General features: G+C 34.1%; 2 protein-coding genes across 5 annotated transcripts; both read right to left on the reverse strand.

Annotated features, from left to right (window-relative positions):
* Positions 1 to 1349: 1349 nt before the first annotated feature.
* On the reverse strand, positions 1350 to 3005 carry LOC132800548 (LRR receptor-like serine/threonine-protein kinase FLS2). The gene is made up of 4 exons (XM_060814490.1): positions 2933 to 3005; positions 2451 to 2688; positions 1706 to 2088; positions 1350 to 1597 (listed from the first exon to the last, which is right to left on the reverse strand). The coding sequence occupies exons 1-4, from the start codon at positions 3003 to 3005 to the stop codon at positions 1350 to 1352; spliced, it is 942 nt and encodes a 313-aa protein (XP_060670473.1).
* Positions 3006 to 6764: 3759 nt separating this feature from the next.
* Positions 6765 to 18637, reverse strand: LOC107407531 (phenylacetaldehyde reductase). Of its 4 annotated transcripts, XM_060814102.1 has the most exons (12): positions 18363 to 18637; positions 17388 to 17557; positions 17064 to 17255; positions 16646 to 16808; positions 15754 to 15940; positions 15092 to 15179; positions 10308 to 10440; positions 9353 to 9522; positions 9027 to 9218; positions 8472 to 8634; positions 7615 to 7807; positions 6765 to 7032 (listed from the first exon to the last, which is right to left on the reverse strand). In XM_060814102.1, the coding sequence occupies exons 1-12, from the start codon at positions 18478 to 18480 to the stop codon at positions 6879 to 6881; spliced, it is 1923 nt and encodes a 640-aa protein (XP_060670085.1). In that variant the 5' UTR covers positions 18481 to 18637; the 3' UTR covers positions 6765 to 6878. The 4 variants fall into 4 exon arrangements, with proteins under 4 accessions (XP_060670085.1, XP_060670083.1, XP_048330392.1 ...); XM_060814100.1 differs by lacking the exons at positions 15092 to 15179; positions 15754 to 15940; positions 16646 to 16808; ... (1 more) ...; positions 17388 to 17557; positions 18363 to 18637 and adding exons at positions 13045 to 13212; positions 13675 to 15033 and having other exon boundaries at positions 10308 to 11297; XM_048474435.2 differs by lacking the exons at positions 15092 to 15179; positions 15754 to 15940; positions 16646 to 16808; ... (1 more) ...; positions 17388 to 17557; positions 18363 to 18637 and adding an exon at positions 11683 to 11796 and having other exon boundaries at positions 10308 to 11297.
* Between the last annotated feature and the right edge of the window lie 1782 nt (positions 18638 to 20419).

The following is a 20419-nucleotide window of genomic DNA, read 5'->3' on the forward strand; positions in this document are numbered from 1 at the left end:
ATAAATTGCATAAGGCTCTTTCTGGCTTGAAACAAGCTCCCAAAACTTGGTATAGCAGAATTGACTCACACCTTGTTGGAAAAAGATTTAAAAGGAGTGAGAATGAGCCTACTTTATACGTGAAGTCAGGTTCAAATGATGAAAAATTGATTGTTTCTCTATATGTTGATGACTTGTTTGTTACAGGAGGAGATTCACAAAGTGTGTTGGAGTTTAAATCTGAAATGCAAAAGGTGTTTGAAATGTCAGATTTAGGAGTGATGAACTACTTTCTTGGCATGGAGATATATCAATTTAGTCATGGCATTTTCTTATCCTAAAAGAAGTATGCTGTGGAACTACTCAAAAAGTTTGACATGGAGAAGTGTAATCCAACTGACACTCCAATGGTTTACAATCAAAAATTTGAACTTGAAGATGGTGCTGCCAAGATTGAAGTTTCAACCTATAGAAGCCTTATTGGAAGTTTGCTGTATTTATGTGCTTCTAGACTTGACATTATATTTTCTGTGAGTTTGCTTTCCAGATTTATGCATGCTCATTCACATATGCATTATTCTGTAGCTAAAAGAGTGCTAAGGTACATTAGAGGCACCATAGACTATGGTGTTTGGTTTTTGAAGCAAGAAGAAGGCAAGTTGATGGGCTATGTTGATAGTGATTGGGCTGGAAACATGGAGAATTCAAAAAGTACTTCAGGGTACTTATTTTCTCTTGGTTCAGGTCTTTTTTCATGGAGCTCACAAAAACAGGGTTCAGTTGCTCAATCCACAGCTGAAGCTGAATATATTGCTGCTGCAGCTGCTTCAAATCAAGCTTTATGGCCAAGGAAGTTGCTTGTTGATTTAAATGAAAGGCAAGAAGAAGCTACCACAATATACTATGATAACAAGTCTGCAATTTCCATTGCTGAAAATCCAGGTCAACATAGAAGAACAAAGCATATTCCATTCAAATATCATGCTGTGAGAGAAGCTGAAAGAAATGGTGAAGTGAAGCTGGTTCATTGCAGTTCTGAGGTCTAGCTTGCTGATATTTTGAAGAAAGTTTTGCCAAGAAACAGGTTTGAAACACTAAGAAATGATCTTAATGTTTCCAGCAAAAGTGCTAAGGAGGAGTGTTAGTGTAATGTCACTTTTGTTGCTGTCATAAGTTACTTTGTAATGATTAGTTACTGTACTTTCAGTTTTTGATAAAAACACTATTGTATTAGGTAGCCAAAATATGACTTGTCTTTTGGCAATATGATTATCGCAGTAGTAGGTGAAAATTAGGTGGTTTACTATTTTTGAAAATTTGTGGTTATATGCCATATCCATAATGAACGAGGGTGTCCAGAACACACCAATTTAAGCTTCTTTCTCTTTCGTTTTTGCTGTGTTTTTTGTTCTAAAATCCAACAGATCAAGAGAAGACAATTGCTTCAGCTTTGAAATGCTTTTGGGAATGTGACCAGTGAAATGGTTTCTTGACAAGTTGAGAATGACCAAACCAAACAAATTTGTCATCTCTGTAGGAAGATCTCCACTCAAGTTATTCCCTGAAAGGTCTAGCATGGTTACAAGAGAGAGGGTCTTGGTGTATCTTTGAAGTTGGCCTTTCATGTTTACAACAAAACTTTCATAGTATTTGCCAACCAAAGTATATACATAGTTACGAGCCTAATACAATAGATAACGGTTAATGATTTAGGCTTGTGACGTACCTTTGAAATGTCCAAAGCTAGCTGGAATACTACCTGTCAACTGATTTTCTGCTAGATCCAGGACTTGTAGTGAACTTAAATTTGATAACAGAGCCGGAAGTTCTCCTAAAAATGAATTAGACCTCAAGATAAGAATTCTTAGACTTTCAAATCCTTTCCCAATCAATGGTGGAATTCTACCATTTAATCTGTTGTTTCCAAGATTTAGGGTCTCCAAACTCGATAAGTTTTGCAATGATGATGGGAACTGTCCATACAGCTTGTTGTCATTGAGATGCAATGTTTCAAGCCAACTTAATTGACCCAAGAATGTAGGAATGGTTCCAAACAAGTGGTTATTACAGAGAGATGAACACAATTTCCAATGCTTGATGGAATACTTCCTATTAAGTTGTTATTGGAAAGATCAATGACTTTAAGTGTAGGAACAATGTTCCAAGCAGGGATTTCTCCATTTAATTGGTCCTCAGCAACAGAAAGGAAAGAAAATGTAGCATCGGTAATATTCCATTTATTTGAAATATTACCAGAAAATTTATCTTTGGATATATCAAGTAAGTCAAAGTTGCCACTTAGAATAGGAATGGACCCACTGAAATTATTTGAGCTGAAATCAACTATTGCACCTGGTACGTATCCCATTAACAAAATTTGTGAACCAAACTTTAGTGGACTTTATAGTTGACCTGTTAGTTGATTAAAAGAAAGATTCAATAGTGACAATGAAGAAGAAAATTCCCGAAACCAGTAAGGTATGGAGCAAGAAATGCTAGCATTTGAGAAATCCACATCGTAGACCTGCTTTTGTGACTTCAGCCAAGTCGGAAATGACAAAGGACCCAAATGGCAGGAACTCATTGCAAGAGAAAAGACCTGGAATGGAAGAACCCGATCGGATTTGACATCCAAGGTGAAAGAGTTTGAAGATAGATCCAAATCTAATAGCTTTTTTAGCTTTAAAAAATGCGCTTCAGTAACTATACCTGTCAATTGATTGGATGAAACATCAAAGATACCAACTCAGAAAGCTGTTCCAAACTTTCAGGGAGGGTCCCATTTACCTCATTCTCTCCTAGAAGCAGAATAGTAAGATTTTGCTGTAATATTCCAAAAGAAGTTGGGATGGGACCATATAGAGAGTTATTGAACAAGTCAAGCTCAAGAAGATTCTCGAGCTGAGCTAGCAACTTTGGTAGTTTACCAACCAATTGATTGTCTGACAAGTACAAGTATTGCGGATTTGGTAGTGGCCTCCCATAACGATTTTGGAGTGATCTGAAGGAAGCTGGGATTTGACCATTTAGAGAATTATAGGATAAATAATGTGCTACAAGATTCTCAAGTTGACCCAACCATTCTGGTGAACTACCAACCAAGTGATTGCGTGAGAAGTCCAAGACTGCAGACTAGTCAGTGGCCTCCTAGAAAGGCAAATTTCTGCTCCTTCAAGGAATTTTGGTAAGGTTTCGTTGATGTAATTACCAGACATATATAAGGAAATCAAATTGCAAAGTTTTCCAATAGAGCTTGGAATCCCACCGTCAAGACTATTGCAATTAAGATCTAAGTGACTGAGAAATGTCAGGTTTCCAATGGAGGCAGGAAGTTTCCCATGCAGATTATTCCATCTGAAGTCAAGGATGTCTATCTTCTCCCATCATCCCCTAGACAATTGATGACAACTTTGTGAGAGAAAATTGTCACCCAGATATAAAAACTGCAAATTTGGTAGTTCGCTAAAACCGAGTGGAATTGTTCCACGCATATAATTACTGCTTATATCCAAAGTAACAAGACTACTAGTATTGTAACACCCTGTCTTGAAGTACACCGGAAAATTCTCAAATTTGACCAAGGTTGACCAGGTTTGACCATCATTGACCGAGAAGGGGTCAAATGTTGACTTTTGCTTTCGGTGGAATTTCACATTGACCGAGGTCCCGTTACGAAGTACACGTTGGCACGAGTTCATAAAGTAGTAGCACGTAAAAAATGAAGCTACGGTTTGAAAGTTATGAGCAAAACAAGTTGAGGTCCAAATTGTCCAAGGGTACCGGGTTGATTTTTATTTTTGGGATATGAGCTTTGACTCATGTACGAATGTGAATAACTTATCGATACGAGTCCGTAAACTAGCGGTATACCTGATTTGGATATTTTGTTGAAAAGTTATGGACCTGTAAAGTTTTTCAAATACAGTATTATTTTAATATTATTTTTAAATATATAAACAGTATGCCACATGTGTAAAGGGTGCCATGTGTTACAATGAGGAGATGCCACATGTCAACCATATTAAATACTATATTATCTTAATATTATTTATTTATTATTTTATTAATATTATTATTATTTTAAAAAAAATTTCTTTTTTTCTCACGTGGGGAAACACCCATGAAAATTTCTTTCTTTTTCTTTTTCTTTTCTTTTCTTCTTCTTCTTCTTCCTTCTTCCTTCCTTCTCCCTCTCGGCTTCACCCCGTTTCTCTTTTTTTCGATCATATAAAGCCACACGCACCTGATGGGGAGGAAGAGGGGGAAGATTCCGGCCAACAGTCGGAAAATGGTGGTCAACCATCGTTGGATGTGGCCGGATCGGGCTTTGTTGCCGACGACGACAAGATTGGCTCCGTCGGCGATCCGGCTACCACCCGGCCAAATTGATACTCATTTCCACCTATTTTGGACCTCCAGAGCTTGATTTTGAGGTCCATTTAGCTCAATTCCTTGTCGTTTGGGAGATATGACAAGTTGAAGTTCGGTTGAAACTTTTTGTCCATTCTGCCAGTCCCTGCCGATCAAATTGAGTCCAACGGACATCGGTAATGTATTCCTCATCCCTTTAGCTTTTTGTTGATATCTTATTTACAAATTTTAGACACCGTTTGTGTTAAACCCCCAGGTACCGGGTATTATTTATCCGAATAAAATATTAATTTATTTGATCCTCTGTAATATTGTTGTTTTAGGAGCACGTGTAAGCTGTAGAATTGATCCTATAGAGGATCTTGGTTGGATTGCATGCTCGAGGTGAGTGATCCACCTTCAAATTAATTTCGGGAATAAAATTTGTGAATATTTTGTATTAATTGAATATTTGAAATTGATATTCTATGTGATAAATATTTAGTACATTTATATTTGGAAATTTGATGCTCAATTGAGTGAATCAAAATATTTATATATTCAGAAATATTTTGATCTAAAGAATTTTATGAAATTGAAATTGAAATTATTAATTATTAAATTAATTTGTTGGAATATTTCATAATTGAATATTTCAAAAATATGTTTATGCGTTTGATATTATGAGAATTTCTATCTAGAATTGTATTGCCAATTTATAATTTTTTAATATATGTTTTGGTGCCAAAAGAATATATTTGGGAATTTAGAGAAATTGTGGTTTTGATTTATTTTAATTATTGCTATGGTTATTATTTAATTATTGTGCACAATTATATGAATTAATTATATATGGAATTTATATGGTTTTCATATTATTGATTTAAATTGATTTTTGAGAATTTGAAAAAAATATGGATTTAAATTATTATATGATTAGTGTCTATTATATGCCATAGTATAAACTCACACACGAAACTATATATGATATTAAAGAAAGAGAAACCATATTTGAGAATTATCATAAAGTTTCTTGTAGAGAAAGCATTAAGTTTGATTGTATATGTATAAAATTCTATTCTATTGGGTTATATTAGGTGGATTATGTTGGCCGTTGATGATCAGCGGTAGTACTAGTACTTACCGATTTATTATCATTATTAGAGAATTTATTGTTGCACAAATGCAGCTGCCGATCATCCAAAATTCTTAAATATCTTTTCCAACCAGGTTCTATACCGGGGGAAAAAAAAAAAAAAAAAAGGAAGACATTGCATATGCATGCATGGAGTTATAATGCATCACCAGAAGTAGATGGTTGAGAATGATGAACGGTAGAATCTGTTGAATCCAAAATCAACTTCTGAAAGTAAGCAACCTTATGCCAATCCTCCCCTGTTCCCCTTCGACATCTTCGAGATAAGATTGACCTCTAAGAAATAGTAAGCAATTGCAAAGTGGTGAGCTGATAGATTTCTTAAGGTAGGAATGTCAATTTTTCATGTTTGGAAATTTCAACTTGTTTGAGTGATTTGAGGTTGCTGAACCATTCTGGAATAGCCATCAAATTCTTATAGTCACAAAAAATAAGATCTTGTAGAGTGGTAATGTGTTGAAGCCCAACTGGTAGAGTTTCCAATTATTGAAGCTCTCAAAAATAGAGACAATGAAGGCTTTTAAGACCTTCCCGTATATATTAATCCCATTCAAGTCAACAATATCTTGTCAATTCTTAATCCATAGATGTTCAAGAGAGGTGAGATGTCGAAAGGATCAAGTAAGTGTTTTCCAACCCAAGATCTTTCAGATATGGATAAAGCCACTTGGAAGTCAATCTGGGGTAGTCCTCAATGGTTAATTCAGCAAGAAAAGAAAATGAAGCTAAACAACAACTATCATCTTCTTCACCATCCAGTACTACTACTACATGAACTTTCCACCAATAAGGCAAGTCTCGAAGCCAAAGGATTTCCAAGGTTGATAGAAGTGCTGTTGGCAAAGCCGAATCATTGGTTATATTATTGTTAGAAATATACTCCAAACAAACAAGCTTGCTATACATTGTTGGACCTGCTCTTTTGTAGCTTTAGAGATAAAGTGATTTAATATTAAGCATGTACAATAATCCCTCATATTTTTAAGTAAGCAGAATTTCAAGTACTTGATGCATTTGGATTTTTCCTTAAAAGTTGGAAGTTCAGTTCATTATGTCATCCATATGGTGAAGCTAATATGAAGAAACTTCTTAGTTTCCACTGGCATTCATGGGGCTAAAATCAAGTTCCACATGGATGAAAACATCTACGAAGTTGTTATTTCCCACAGTGATTTGCACACAACTTATAGATAATAAGACCTCCCACTGTTAGTAACTTAACCGCTGCTAAATTATAAAGAATATTGGACCCAATGAAATAACTTCAGATCAACAAGGATGCTAAGGTGCCTGTTGAAATTACCTAACCGTTAACAAATTACAGAAAACTGGAGTATCAAAACAAGATATGGTCTGTGTGTTATTGTTTTCCAACATATCTTGATCAAAGACATCAATCTAAACACATTAAAAAAAAACCTTTCTCCTTTAGGCTTTCAACAGTGTCCTTAAGACTCACTTCAAAAGGAATGAAATTCACACCCAAACTTTTTGCTTTCTCCTTGGATACTTGATAGATTGGCAACAGGGGGTTGTCATCTTCACACCTGGAAGTAATGAAAAACATAATTTTTTTTTTTGTGCTTCAGGGTTTATCACATGTCAGCAAATTTCATTGTAAGCATCAAAATAAATATAGACTATTTTGATCTAATATGAGAGGCATGAAATCTAATAAACATTATGATGAAGCATGAAACAGTTGGAAACCATATAGACTGCTTGGTAATTGAAAACCTGATAAATCAGGGAAAGCATTAAAACTGTGTTTCTCGTGTATTTTTGTGTTCCATTATCTTAATCTACTCTAATGCTATTTATCCATTTAAAAAATTGAAAGTAATGCAAGTTCTGAATACAAATCAGGGGAAACATGGTCTGACAGTAGATTAGTATACTTGGTGCCTTAGCATAGAAAAGCTAAACGTAAGCACAACCAAATAGACATACATCATCTTAGAGGCATTACCATGTAAAGTAAAAGTTCAGAAGCTCCCATTATTTAAAAAGGAACCCCAATGCTTAACATGACTTGACATGAGCTAATGAGCAATATAGATCAAGCCTGATTGCTTTTAGAAAATGCAGCAGAGAAGCATGCTTTATAATATTTACGAATGTACACTTACTTTTCAGGAACGTTCAAGGAAGGGTACAGTTCTTTTAAAATCTTGAAAGCCTCAATAAGGTGTGCAACACGTTCAACTAAACAATATCTTCCACTGGCAGAAGGAACTTCAAATGCTTGAACATGGGAATAAGCAACATCTCTAACATCAACAAATCCGTAAACTGCATTGGGGAATGTTTGAGCTCCCGTACCTTTTTAAAAGCACCAGAATGGAAAATTAGGATCCATAGTCAATCGTTTTGAGTAGGAAGCCTTCCAGTTATTACCATTATTATATTTTTTGGGTTATTAATTGGCTATGCTCATAGTTGCACTTTGGTTCTCAATTTATTTATTTTTTTCATATTGGCATTTTAGTCCTGAAGCCTTTGATGGTGCACTTTGGTCCTTAAAACTACTTTTAGTCTTACAACACACTTACCAGAACAAGGAAAACAATGACAACAACCTCACTAGATTCCTACATTTTGCATCAAGTACATTAAACATCTCAAAAGTGCTAATAAGTAGACAAAAATAGCTGAAAGATCAAAGTGCACCAAAGATTAAAGTTTAAGGACCAAAGTGCCAAATATATATATATATATGTATATATAGTTTAGGGAAAAAAGTGCAACTATGAATATAGTCCAAGGTCTAATATAGCTAATAACTTTTTTTGTTTTTATCATACATTTATTAAGTGGTGGGAGATCAAGCTACATAGTTGACATCAATGCCAACGTCTTAAGCTTCAGGCACTCTTGAAAGGATAGAGTATCTATATATATCAGCTGTATCAAGAAAAGTGGATCTAGTTTCACATCAAATGCTGCATCAATCATGGAATAAGAAGGATCAGTTGCAAGATGGTACCGGTTATATCCTTTAGCAAAGCCTCTACAGAGAAATTAATAGTTGGCTGTAAGAGAGGACCAATCACAGGCCCTGGATGCAGTGTGACTAAGTCAATCCTATTTTCCTTTGCAAATTTCCAAGCAGCTTCTTCAGCTAAAGTTTTTGAAACCATATACCAAAGCTGAAAAAGAAAAGGTATATTTAAAACAGTGAACATATAGGAAAACTGATGCATAAGTCACTTTACTTTTCACTTACCATATCCTAGTTTAAAACAGTGAACATATAGGAAAACTGATGCATAAGTCACTTTACTTTTCACTTACCATATCCTAGCTAAGAGCAAAAGGAACTAAAAAGGAGATCTAAATACAATGATACAAGATTTATCTTCTATCCTATTTTCACTAAAATCATCATTGACTATAAATTTCTGATAAATGGTATATATATATATATATATATAAAAAAAAGGTTTATGTAAAATATCAAAATGAAATAAATTAACAAGAAACTTGGAAAGAGATTAAAAATAAATAAAAATAAATTAGACTTTAACATGTAAGTATGCACCTTCTGCTGCTCACAATATACAACGTCTGAAAACCATGTCTCATCAACTACCACATCAGGGCTCAGAGGTCTTCCATTGACGGCAACTGAAGCCAAGGAAGATGTTAAAACCACTCTCTTTATAGAAGGGACTTTTACACATGATTTGAGAACGTTTAGTGTTCCCTTCACTGCAGGGTCAATTAGTTCTGCCTGGAAATCAACAAAATAATGCATAAATCTACTATTATTGGGTGAACCAAAATCCGAGAAAATGATGTAAAGGAACTGCAGTCTTCGTTTTCAAAATTTCATGATGGAATTGATGGTAGAGAAATATTATTAACCTGTGGATCATTGACTGAAAGGATTACAGGGGATGCTATATGGAAAACGCCTTTACAGCCATCAACTAAAGCATCAAAAGCCCCCTCAACCAATAAATCAGCTTTAAACAAATGTAGTCTTTCCTTAGCTCCATCGAGTGAAAGCAAGTGTTCTGTCTTCGTTGGATCATCTGTGACATACGTATTCAGAAGTAGGAGTTCAATTGAGATTTCATATGCAACAAACATGAACAATTTATATCCTGGTGCTTTCTTTGTATTTCAATATACAGAACATTATACCCTTTGACAAGCTACCAAACCTACAACATCATTCAATTCTAGCCTCAATTCCATCAAATTGGGATGAATTTCTAATAGTACTAAGAAAACCTTCAAAAAGGGACCCTCTTTTTTTTTTTTTGGGTTGGGGGGAAGTTGGGTTTGCACCTATGTCACCAAAACTTTGTACCGATGTGCAATTTGCTCTGAACTCTATAATTGTCACTCATGTCCCCCAAACTTTTAAAAACTATGCAACTATAGCCAATAGTCATATGTATGGGGGCATAAGTGTGAATTTCTGCAAAGTTTAGGGGTGTAACAGATGCAAGGTTCTTGGGTCAAATTGAAAATTGATACAAGGATCAGAGGTGTAGATGTAAATAACCCTTTTTTGTCTGTATGGTTTTTGGGTTTTCTCTGTTTCTAACACCAAAATTAAAGATTTAACTACAAAACCACAAGACTAACATTTCCGGAAATTCAATAACCAGAACACATTCATACAACAGCTTGCTCTTCAGATTCCATATTCAGGGATTTACCTTTATATATCTCAGTAAACAACAATCAAAACCCATAATTTGGAACTCAGTGTACCATTTACATAAGTGGCCTTTGAGAAAAAAAATCTGAATAAGGCAGTTTACAAACAAATAAAAAAAATAAAAAAAGGAAGAGTGGGGAAACAGACTTGGGTCTCGAACAGAAGCTTTGACAGTGTATCCACGCTCCAATAAGAGCTTCACCACCCACGAAGCTATGTAACCAGAAGCTCCTGTTACACACACCACCTTTTGCTCTCCTTCACTCATGATTATCTCTCTCTCTCTCTCTCTTTCTCTCTCTGTGCTAGGAGTTGTACTTATAGGAAAGCAATGAAAGCCAGAAATGGGAAAAATGACCTACCAACCCAATGTACTAAGAAAAGTTGTACTACAGATCACCTACTAAATTTTTGGTACGAATTTTCCTTTTTCATTTCCTTTTTGTTATTTCTTTTTAGAGAAAAATACCAATCAGTATTGGAGTATCATTGAATAAAAAATCTTTAAAAACATATCAATGAATTGAAGTCTTATCCGTAGGCAATTTCCACGTGACAAAATGGCAAAAAAGGTTCCTATCTTTGCTGTTACACATAGTCCTTTTCTAAATTTGTTACGTGGACTATCTGTCACTTCCAAGCTCAGGACCATTTGCCAAAGTTTGGTCAGTGTAAATGTCAAAAAGAGCAAGAGTAATTTTATATCCAGCTTCATAGAACATCTCCTTTACAAAATATGCTATAGAATCTCAAGTTCATGTTCCATAGGGATGAAAACTTGTAGATGATGAGGGTCTCCCACTGTTACTGACAAATTTAAAAGCAGCAAAATGATAAACAATATTTGACCCAAATGAAATAATTTGAAGGGAACAGGTTCAAAACTTCAAATTACCTAAGTGTTAACAAATTATGGAAAATTGGGGTAACAAAACAAGATATGTTCTGTTTGTTGTCGTTTTCCATCATATCTTGTTCAAATACAATAATATATAACACTAACAAAACCATTCGCCTTTAGGCTTTCAACGGTGTCCTTAAGACTCACTTCCCTAGGAACGAAATTCATACCCAAACTTTTTGCTTTCTCCCTGGATACTTCTGTAGATTGGTATGAAGGGCTTGTCATCTTGACACCTGAAAGTAATGAAAAATGGTTTTTTTTTTTTTTTTTTTTTTTTTTTTTGGGTACTTCAGAGTTTATCACATATCAGCATATTTTGTTGGAAGTGCTAAAATAGATAGGCAATTTTGATCTCATATAGGAGGAAAGAAATCAAATATAAATCATGATGAAGCATGAAATCATTTGGCAACAAACAATTGGAAACCATCTTGATTGCTTGGTGATTGAAAAACCTGATAAAGCATGAAAGAATTGAAACTGAGTTTCTGTGTGTATTTTTGTGTCTCATTATCTTTCAATCTTTTAATGCTATTTTATCCCTTTTATACATGGAAAGTTATGCAAAGTTCTGAATAAACACCAGAGGCAACACGGTTAGACAGTAGATTAGTATACCTGGAGCCTCAGCATCGACAAAAACACACTGATGGAATTTAAAGCGACAATCTTTTTCTACGTGCCCAAATTTTCTAGAGACTTTGCACTGTGGTTTTCCTTTAAATCAACCGTCTTTTTCCAAATGACTTTTTTTATTTGCAAATATCACAAGTAGGATATGTGCTATTTCTAGAATTTTCTCGTGGTTTTCTCCAGCCATCTTTAATATTTTGAGACCTCTTTTTTATTTTAGATTGAAAGGCGTTTTCCAAAGAATTTTCATTCTGCCTATTTAGTCTTTTCTCATATGCTTCTAGAGAGCCCATTAATTCTATTGCTGTTAAATTTTCATTATCCTTTGATTCTTCTATAGCAGTAATAATTGTATCATATTTTTCTGTGCAACTAATTAAAATTTTTTCTACTTTCTTTTCAGAAATATTCTCCCTATAGGCTCTCATTTGATTAACTAGTTTTTTTATTCTTGAGTAATAACCTTTAACGGTCTCATTATCTTTTATTTTTAAATTTTCAAAATCTCTTTTCAGAATCTGTAGTTTTAGGGCACGTACTTTAACGTTGCCTTGAAACTCCTCCTATAGCTTATCCCATGCCTCCTTTGCTATTGTAACTCCCATAATCCCTGGAAAAATTTCATCTGCCACCGCTTGTTGCAGAACAAACAAAGCATGGGAATCTTTTTGTTGATTCTCATCAAGAATGGTAATATCAGCAGGAATAGTGTAGTCCTCACACAATACCCCATAATAATTTTTGAAATCTAAAATAACTGGTCATTTTTATAGACCAAAAATCGTAGTTTTCACTGCTAAAGACTGGAACTAGAATTGTGCAGAAGGTGTTCTCGGCCATGGTGAGTGAAAATAACTACGCCCAGTTTATGATCTAACCAGGCTCTAATACCACTTAAGATATTTATTGAAAGATATTGTGGGATACTCTCAGTGGAGAAAGGAAAGGAAAAAGGACAAGATAGAGCTACTTTTTAAAAATGCTTTTGCAAAATGCCGCATAAGCATGCTTTTTAATACTCGCAAATGAAAACTTCTTTTTCAGGTAGCTTCAAGGAAAGGTAGAATTCTTTCAAAATCTTCACAACCTCAATAAAGTGTGCAACAGTTCCAACTAAACAATATCTTCCATGGCAGAAGGAGCTTCGTATGCTTGAATATATGCATATGCAACATCTCGAACTTCAACAAATATATAAACGAAAATGGGGAATGTTTGAGCTCTTGCACCCAAAAGAAGAACATAGCAGAAATGGAAAATTAGGTTCCAGCAGCCAATGGTCTACAGTAGGAAGTCTGCTACATTATTTGCAGAAATGGAATTGATAGTAGAGCTAATATTATTAACCTGTATCATTGACTGAATGGACTACAGAGGATGCCATGTGGAAGATGCCTTCACAGCCATCAATTAAAGCACCAAAAGCTCATTCGTCCAATAAATCAGCTTTAAACAAATGTAGTATTTCCTAAGCTCCAAACAGCAAAAGCAAGCGTTCTGTCTTATGTGGATCATCTGTGAGCATGACATTCATATACAGAATTAGAAGTTTCACTCAGATTCCATATGCAAATAAACCAGAACAATTTATTTCCATGTGCTTTCTTACTGTTTCAACGTACTGAACATTATATCATTTTGACAAGCTATCAAAAGCAAAAACCTAACTCAATTCAAGCCTCACTTCCATCAAACCATCAAATTGGGACAAATTTCTAATGGCATTACGAAAACCTTCAAAAGGAGATAAACCCAGAACAAGGATTTAACTACAAAATCACAAGACCAACATTTCGTGAAATTCAACAACCAGAACACATACATGCAAAATCTAGCTCTCCAGAGTCTATAACCTGGATTTTACCTTTTTTTCTTTCAGTAAACAAAAATCAAAACATTAAAAGCCATATAAAAAACCATTTAATATAAATCTGAACAAGGCAATTAAAAGAGGAAGGGGAAGAGTAGAAATCCAACTTAGTTCTCGAACAGAAGATTTGACAGTGTATCCACGTTGTTATAAGAGCTTCACCACCCATGAAGCTTATGCAACCTGAAGCTCCTGCTGCACACACCAACTTTTGCACTGACTCTCTCTCTCTCTCTCTGAGCTTTGATCTGCTCTCGACCCTTTTATCGAAGTGTGTCCAAAATATCTTCTCCATATGTTGTTATAATGGGAAAGAAAAGTAATGATTATGTAATTGATTATAAATTTTTAGAATATACGATGCACTAAAAAATAGAGTTGTCCTACGGTTCTTCTACCAGTTAATTATTAGTACAAATTTAAACTTTTAATTTTATTTTTGTTAAATGTTCTTATTAAATCGAAATTCCCATCCGTGTTGCAATACTTGAAAACACATTATCAATGAATTGAAGTTTTTTTCAGTAGGAAAACTCCACGTGACAAAATGGGACCGTATACACTAGTCTTTTCTTGACAACTTGCTAAATGGAACATTATTCATTCACTCCCAAGCTGAGGACCATTTGTCAAAGTTTGGTCACTTTAAATGCTAAAAAGAGCAAGAAAAGCTTGCATATTCGAATGCGGAATGTAATTTCAAATATTGGTGTACTTGGAATTTCCTAAAAAAGGCAGGAAGGCGGTTCAACGACAATCAGATTAAAAATGATAATTCAACACTGGTGGAGGAAAATTTTACTTGATATGAATTCAAACTTGGTACCTCCAAGATATATGGAAATTAGACAAATATCTATCTTCTTCTTTTCCACTCTTTTTAATTTCTTTATAATTTTATTTTTGGTTTTGGAAGATATTCAAAACTTCTAATGAATGGGGAAGAAAATCTAATGACCTTTGTATTCGACGCTGCTGTTTGTTAATTATAATCCAAAAATAAACCCTAAAAACATATCCAATAATAATACTATGTAAATGCTATGGTATAAACTTGCATACTAAAGCTCTTATTGGCATTGCTCCTAAGAAGCCAAAGGTAGCTTTTAAATCTTAAAAGTTGTTTCTGGGAATTTTTGAATAGTTTACTAGAAGTGCTTTAGATTTCCATGAGAACTTTTAACGAAAGCCAATAAAAAATGGCTTCTTTACAAATCATTAGAAGCAGAAATAAAAGCAAAAACTATGTCAAAGAAAGCTTTAAATTATTTATGATGTTAAAGAAAGAGAAACCACACTCAAAAATCATCAAAAGGTTCCACTGAAGAGGCTAGTGAATATGCGCAATAATATTTTAATAAGTTGATTTACAATAATTTTTGTATTCATTGAGTGCAGCAAACCAAAAGAAAAAAGAGTGTTCTGATTTTTATTGTTTTCCAACATATCTTGTTCAATGACATCAATCTAAACATTAACAAAACCCTTCTCCTTTAAGCTTTCAACAGTGTCCTTAAGACTCACTTCCAAAGGAATGAAATTCACACCCAAACTTTTTGCTTTCTCTTTGGATACTTGGTAGATTGGCGATAGGGGTTTATCATCTTCACATCTGAAAGTAGTGAGAAATATAACTTTTTTTTTTTTCTTGCTTCAGATCACATATCAGCAATTTTCATTGTTAGCACCAAAATAAATAGACTATTTTCATCTAACATGAGAGGAATGAAATCTAATAAACATTATGATGCATGAAACAGTTGGAAGCCATCTAGATGGCTTGGTGATTGTAAAACCCGATAAATCAGGGAAAGCATTGAAACTGTGTTTCTTTGTGTGTATTTTTGTTACCATTTTCTCTATTCTAATGCAATTTATCCATTTGATACATGGAAAGTAATTCAAGTTCCGAATACAAAGCAGGGTAAACACAGTTTGACAGTATAATAGTATAGTTGGAGCCTTAGCATAGAAAAGTTAAACATATGCACAACGAAATAGACAAACATCATCTTAGAGGCATTTAACATATAAGGTAAAAGTTCAATGGCTCCCATATGTAAAAAGGAACCCCAATGCTTAACATGACCTGACATGAACTAATAAGCAGTATAAATCAAGCCTTATTGCCTTTGAAAAATGCAGCAGAGAAGCATGCTTTATAATATTTGCAAATGTAAACTTACTTTTCGGGAAGATTCAAGGAAGGGTAGAGTTCTTTTAAAATCTTCAAAGCCTCAATAAGATGTGCAACACGTTCAACTAAACAATATCTTCCATTGGCAGAAGGAACTTCAAATGCTTGAACATGTGAATAAGCAACATCTCTAACATCAACAAATCCATAAACTGTATTGGGGAATGTTTGACGTCCTTCACCTAAAAGACCAAAAAATTAAAACGGAAAAGAAAAAACCAGCGAAAATGGAAAATTAGGTTCTATACTCAATAGTTTTGGGAAGAAACCTGGTTGTTGTTGTTATTATTATTATTATTTTTGGGTTATTAATTGGCAATGCTCATAACTGTACTTTGGTTCTTAAACTCTTTTCTTTTTTTATTTTAGTTTTTGTTAAGCATTTTAGTTCTTAAACTTTTTATGGTGCACTTGGGATTTCGATACTATTTTTAGCATACAATACACTTACTAGGACAAGAAAAACCAATCACATTACAATATTAGACAATCTCACAAGATATCTACAAGTTGCATTAAATACATTAAACAACTCAAAATTGCAAAAAAAGTAAACAAAAATAGTTGAAAGACCAAAGTGCACCAAAAATTGAAGTTTAAGGAACAAAGCGCCAAAAAAAAAAGAAAAAGAAAAAAAACAGTTGATGAAAAAAAGTGCAACTATGGATATTGTTTAAGGACTAATAAAGCTAGTCGGAAATTAAGGCATTTGAGTTGACAACAATGTCAACACCTAAAATTTCAGACAATCTTGAAAGGTCAAAATACCTATATATATATATATATATATTAGCATCAGCTGTACCAAGAAAAGTTGTTCTAGCTTGGCGTAAAATTCTGCCCCGCTCATGCAAGAAAAATTATTAGTTGCAAGATGGTACCAGTTATAAGCTTCAGAATGGGCTCTACAGAGAGGTTCATAGTTGGCTGTAAGAGAGGACCAATCACAAGCCCTGGATGTAGTGTGACTAAGTCAATCCTATTTTCGTTTGCAAATTTCCAGGCAGCCTCTTCAGCTAAAGTTTTTGAAACTATATACCAAAGCTGAAAAAGAAAAAGAGTATATAACACAGTGAACATATAGGAAAAAAGATGCAAAAGAAACTTTACTTTTCACTTACCATATCCTAGCTTATAGCAAAAAGAACTAAAAAAGATTTATAATTTTTTTCCTATTTTTACTAAAAAACATCATTAACTATAAATTTCTAATAAATGGTATCTAAAAATATATTTATTATGTAAGATATCCCAGTGAAAGAGATTATAATAAAAACACTTTAACATGTAAGTATGCACCTTCTGCTGCTCACAGTATGCAACATCTGAAAACCATGTCTCATCAACTACCACATCAGGAGTAAGAGGTTTTCCATTGGCGGCAACTGAAGCAAAGGAAGATGTTACAACCACTCTCTTTATAGAAGAGACTTTCAGACATGATTTGAGAACGTTTAGTGTTCCCTTCACTGCAGGGTCAATTAGTTCTGCCTGATAATCAACAAAATAATGCATAAATCTACTATTACTAGGTGAACGAAAATCCAAAAAAATATGTAAGGCATTGCAGTCTTTGTTTTCAAATTTCATGATGGAATTGATCTTAGAGCTAATATTGCTGACCTGTGGATCATTGACTGAAAGGAGTATAGGGGATGCTGTATGGAAAACACCTTCACAGCCATCAACTAAAGCATCAAAAGCTCCTTCATCCAATAAATTAGCTTTAAACAAATGCAGTCTTTCCTTAGCTCCATCGAGCGAAAGCAAGTGTTCTGTCTTCTTTGGATCATCTGTGACATATATACTCAGGATTTCACTTGGAATTCCATATGCAACAAACATGAATAATTTATTTCCACGTGCTTTCTTTCAATTTCAACATACAGAACATATTACCCTTTAACCAGCTGCCAAAACCTACAAACTCTCTCAGATCTAGCCTCAGTTCCATCAAATTGGGATGAATTTCTAACACCATTAAGAAAACTTCAAAAGGAGACCTTTCTTTTGGAGGAGGGGGTTGCACCTATGTCCCCTAAACTTTGCACTGATTTTCAATTTGCCCCTGAGCTTTGTAAATGTCACCTATGTCCTTTAAACTATTAAGAACATTGCAACTATAGCCTGTAGTCATATGTATCGAGCATAAGTCTTCATGTCTGCAAAGTTTAGAGGGCATATGTGAAAAATGCAAAATTCATGGGGCAAGTTGAAAATTTATTCAAAGATTAAAAGCCATAGATGTAAACAAACCATTGTTTGTTTGTTTGTTTGTTTCTTGTTTTTGTTTTTTTGGTTTTTCTTTCTTTTTTTTTTCCTTCTCTGTTTCTGACACCCAAATTAAAGATTTAATTGCAAAACCACAAGATCAACATTTGCTGAAATTCAATAACCAGAAAACATACAACAACTTACTCTTCAGATTATATATTTCTGGGATTTACCTTTTTTCTAATTCAGTAATCAGCAATCAAAACCCATAATTTAGAACTCAAAGAACCATTTAAAAAAGTCGCTTTTGAGAATTAAAATCTGAAAAAGGCAATTGTTAAAAAAAAAAAAAAGAAAAAAAAATGGAAGAGTAGGAAAACAAACTTGGTTCTCGAACAGAAGCTTTGACAGTGTATCCACGTTCCAGTAAGAGCTTCACTACCCATGAAGCAATGTAACCGGAAGCTCCTGTTACACACACCACCTTTTGCTCTCCACTCATGATTCTTCTCTCTCTCTCTCTCTCTCTCGGTGCTAGATGTTGTTATTATAGGAAAGCAAAAAAAGCCAAAAATGGAAAAATGAATTTTTACCAAACCCATGTACTAAAAAAAGTTGTACTACACATCCACCTACTAAATTTTTGGTAACAAATTTCCTTGTTATTTCTTTTTAACGAAAAATTCCAATCAGTTCTGGAAAATCATTAAATAAAAACTCTGTAAAAACATGTCAATGAGTTGAAGTCTTTTCAGTAGGAAATCTGCACGTGAAAAACTGACAAAAAAACGTTCCTATCTTTGCCGTTACACTTTAGCCCTATCCTAAATTTGTTACGTGGGCTTTCTCTGACTTACAAGCTCAGGACCATTTGCCAAAATTTGGTCAATGTTGTTGCAATTAATGCTGCCTATTTATAAAGAGAAATTAAAAATAAATAAATACTTTTCTAGAACTACTTAAGTGGCAAGTAAGACATGGAGATTGATGAAGATATTTTGTGTAAGTGTTTAACTTTATTTCCTAGAATATTAATATGTGTAAGTGTTTAACTTTGATTTGACTTCTTAGAACATTCATGTGTATAAATATTTAAGTTTAACTTGATTTTCTACAACATTCATGAATGATTTAATTGGCCAATGAACCAACCTTTTATTTGTGTAAATAGGAAGTTGTTGCTTGCACAACATATATAGCAATTACATTAAAAAAAAAAAAAAAAAATCAGTCATATTTTATATTTCTTTCTCCACCAAGAGTATCCCATCTTTTACTCAAATAATTCAACTTATTTCTACCTTCCTTTGTCACCTAAATCAAAATACCGTTCAAACAAATTCCATCAAATGTAAATGTCAAAAAGAGAAAGTTTAATTTCAAATCCAGCTTCACAGAACATCTCTTTTACCAAATATGCTATAGAATCTCAAGTTCATGTTTCGTAAGGATGAAAATTTGTAGATGATAAGAATCCCCTAAAGGATCATGTTGACTTAGAAGGCTCTAGAATTAACTAGTATATTTGGTATATTTGGCTGGCAAGTAAAGCATTGAAATTTGTGAAGAAAATATCTAAAATTAAGAATGAGAGCACGGAGTGAAGAAGTCTAGATGATGTGAGAGTCGGCTAAAGCAACCGACAGTAACAAGTATAAAAGGAAGTTTTGGCTTGCATACACTCTGAGCTACCCAGGTGAGCTACAAGGAGGCTCTCGGTTAGTGCGTGTGAGAGCAAGCTTGGGCAGAGTGCTAATGTGGAACGAAAGCTAATGAACTTTGATTCATTCCTGCTTTTTTTATTAACTATAAGACAAAATTAAACACAAAGGGGATACCCAATAATGGGCGTAGAGCAAAAGCTTTATGCTGCCACTACTATGACTAGTAGTAATAGTATTTACCATTCTGGAATAGTAGCAAAAGCTTTGACGTTGCTGAACCATTCTGGAATAGCTATCAAACTTCTTATAGTCAGGATGGTAAGACCATGAAGGCTTTTATGACATCCCCACATATATTGATCCCTTCTAAGTCAGAAATATCTTGACAATTCCTTATCCATAGATGTTGAAGAGAGGTGAGATGTTGAATATTAGGATACAAGTACTTTAATTTTGGACAACAATGAATCAACAGGAATTCGAGAAAAGTGAGGCACTTTAGCCCATCTGGAAGAGTGTAGATTCATAATGCTACAAGTATTTTTTTCAAACGAAGATCTTTCAGATATGGGTAAAGTGGCATGGAAGTCAATAGGGGGCAGTCCTCGATGGTTGATTTAGAAAGACAAGAAAATGAAGATAATAATGATTATTATCTTCTTCACCATCCAATACTACTGCTACATGATCCTTCAGACCAATTAGGCAAGTCTTGAAACCTAAGGGTTTGAAAGGTTGATAGTAGCGTTGTTTGCAAATCCAAGTCGTTGGTTACAT

The sequence above is a fragment of the Ziziphus jujuba genome, chromosome 2, assembly GCF_031755915.1.
Source record: "Ziziphus jujuba cultivar Dongzao chromosome 2, ASM3175591v1".
Taxonomy (NCBI): Eukaryota; Viridiplantae; Streptophyta; class Magnoliopsida; order Rosales; family Rhamnaceae; genus Ziziphus; species Ziziphus jujuba.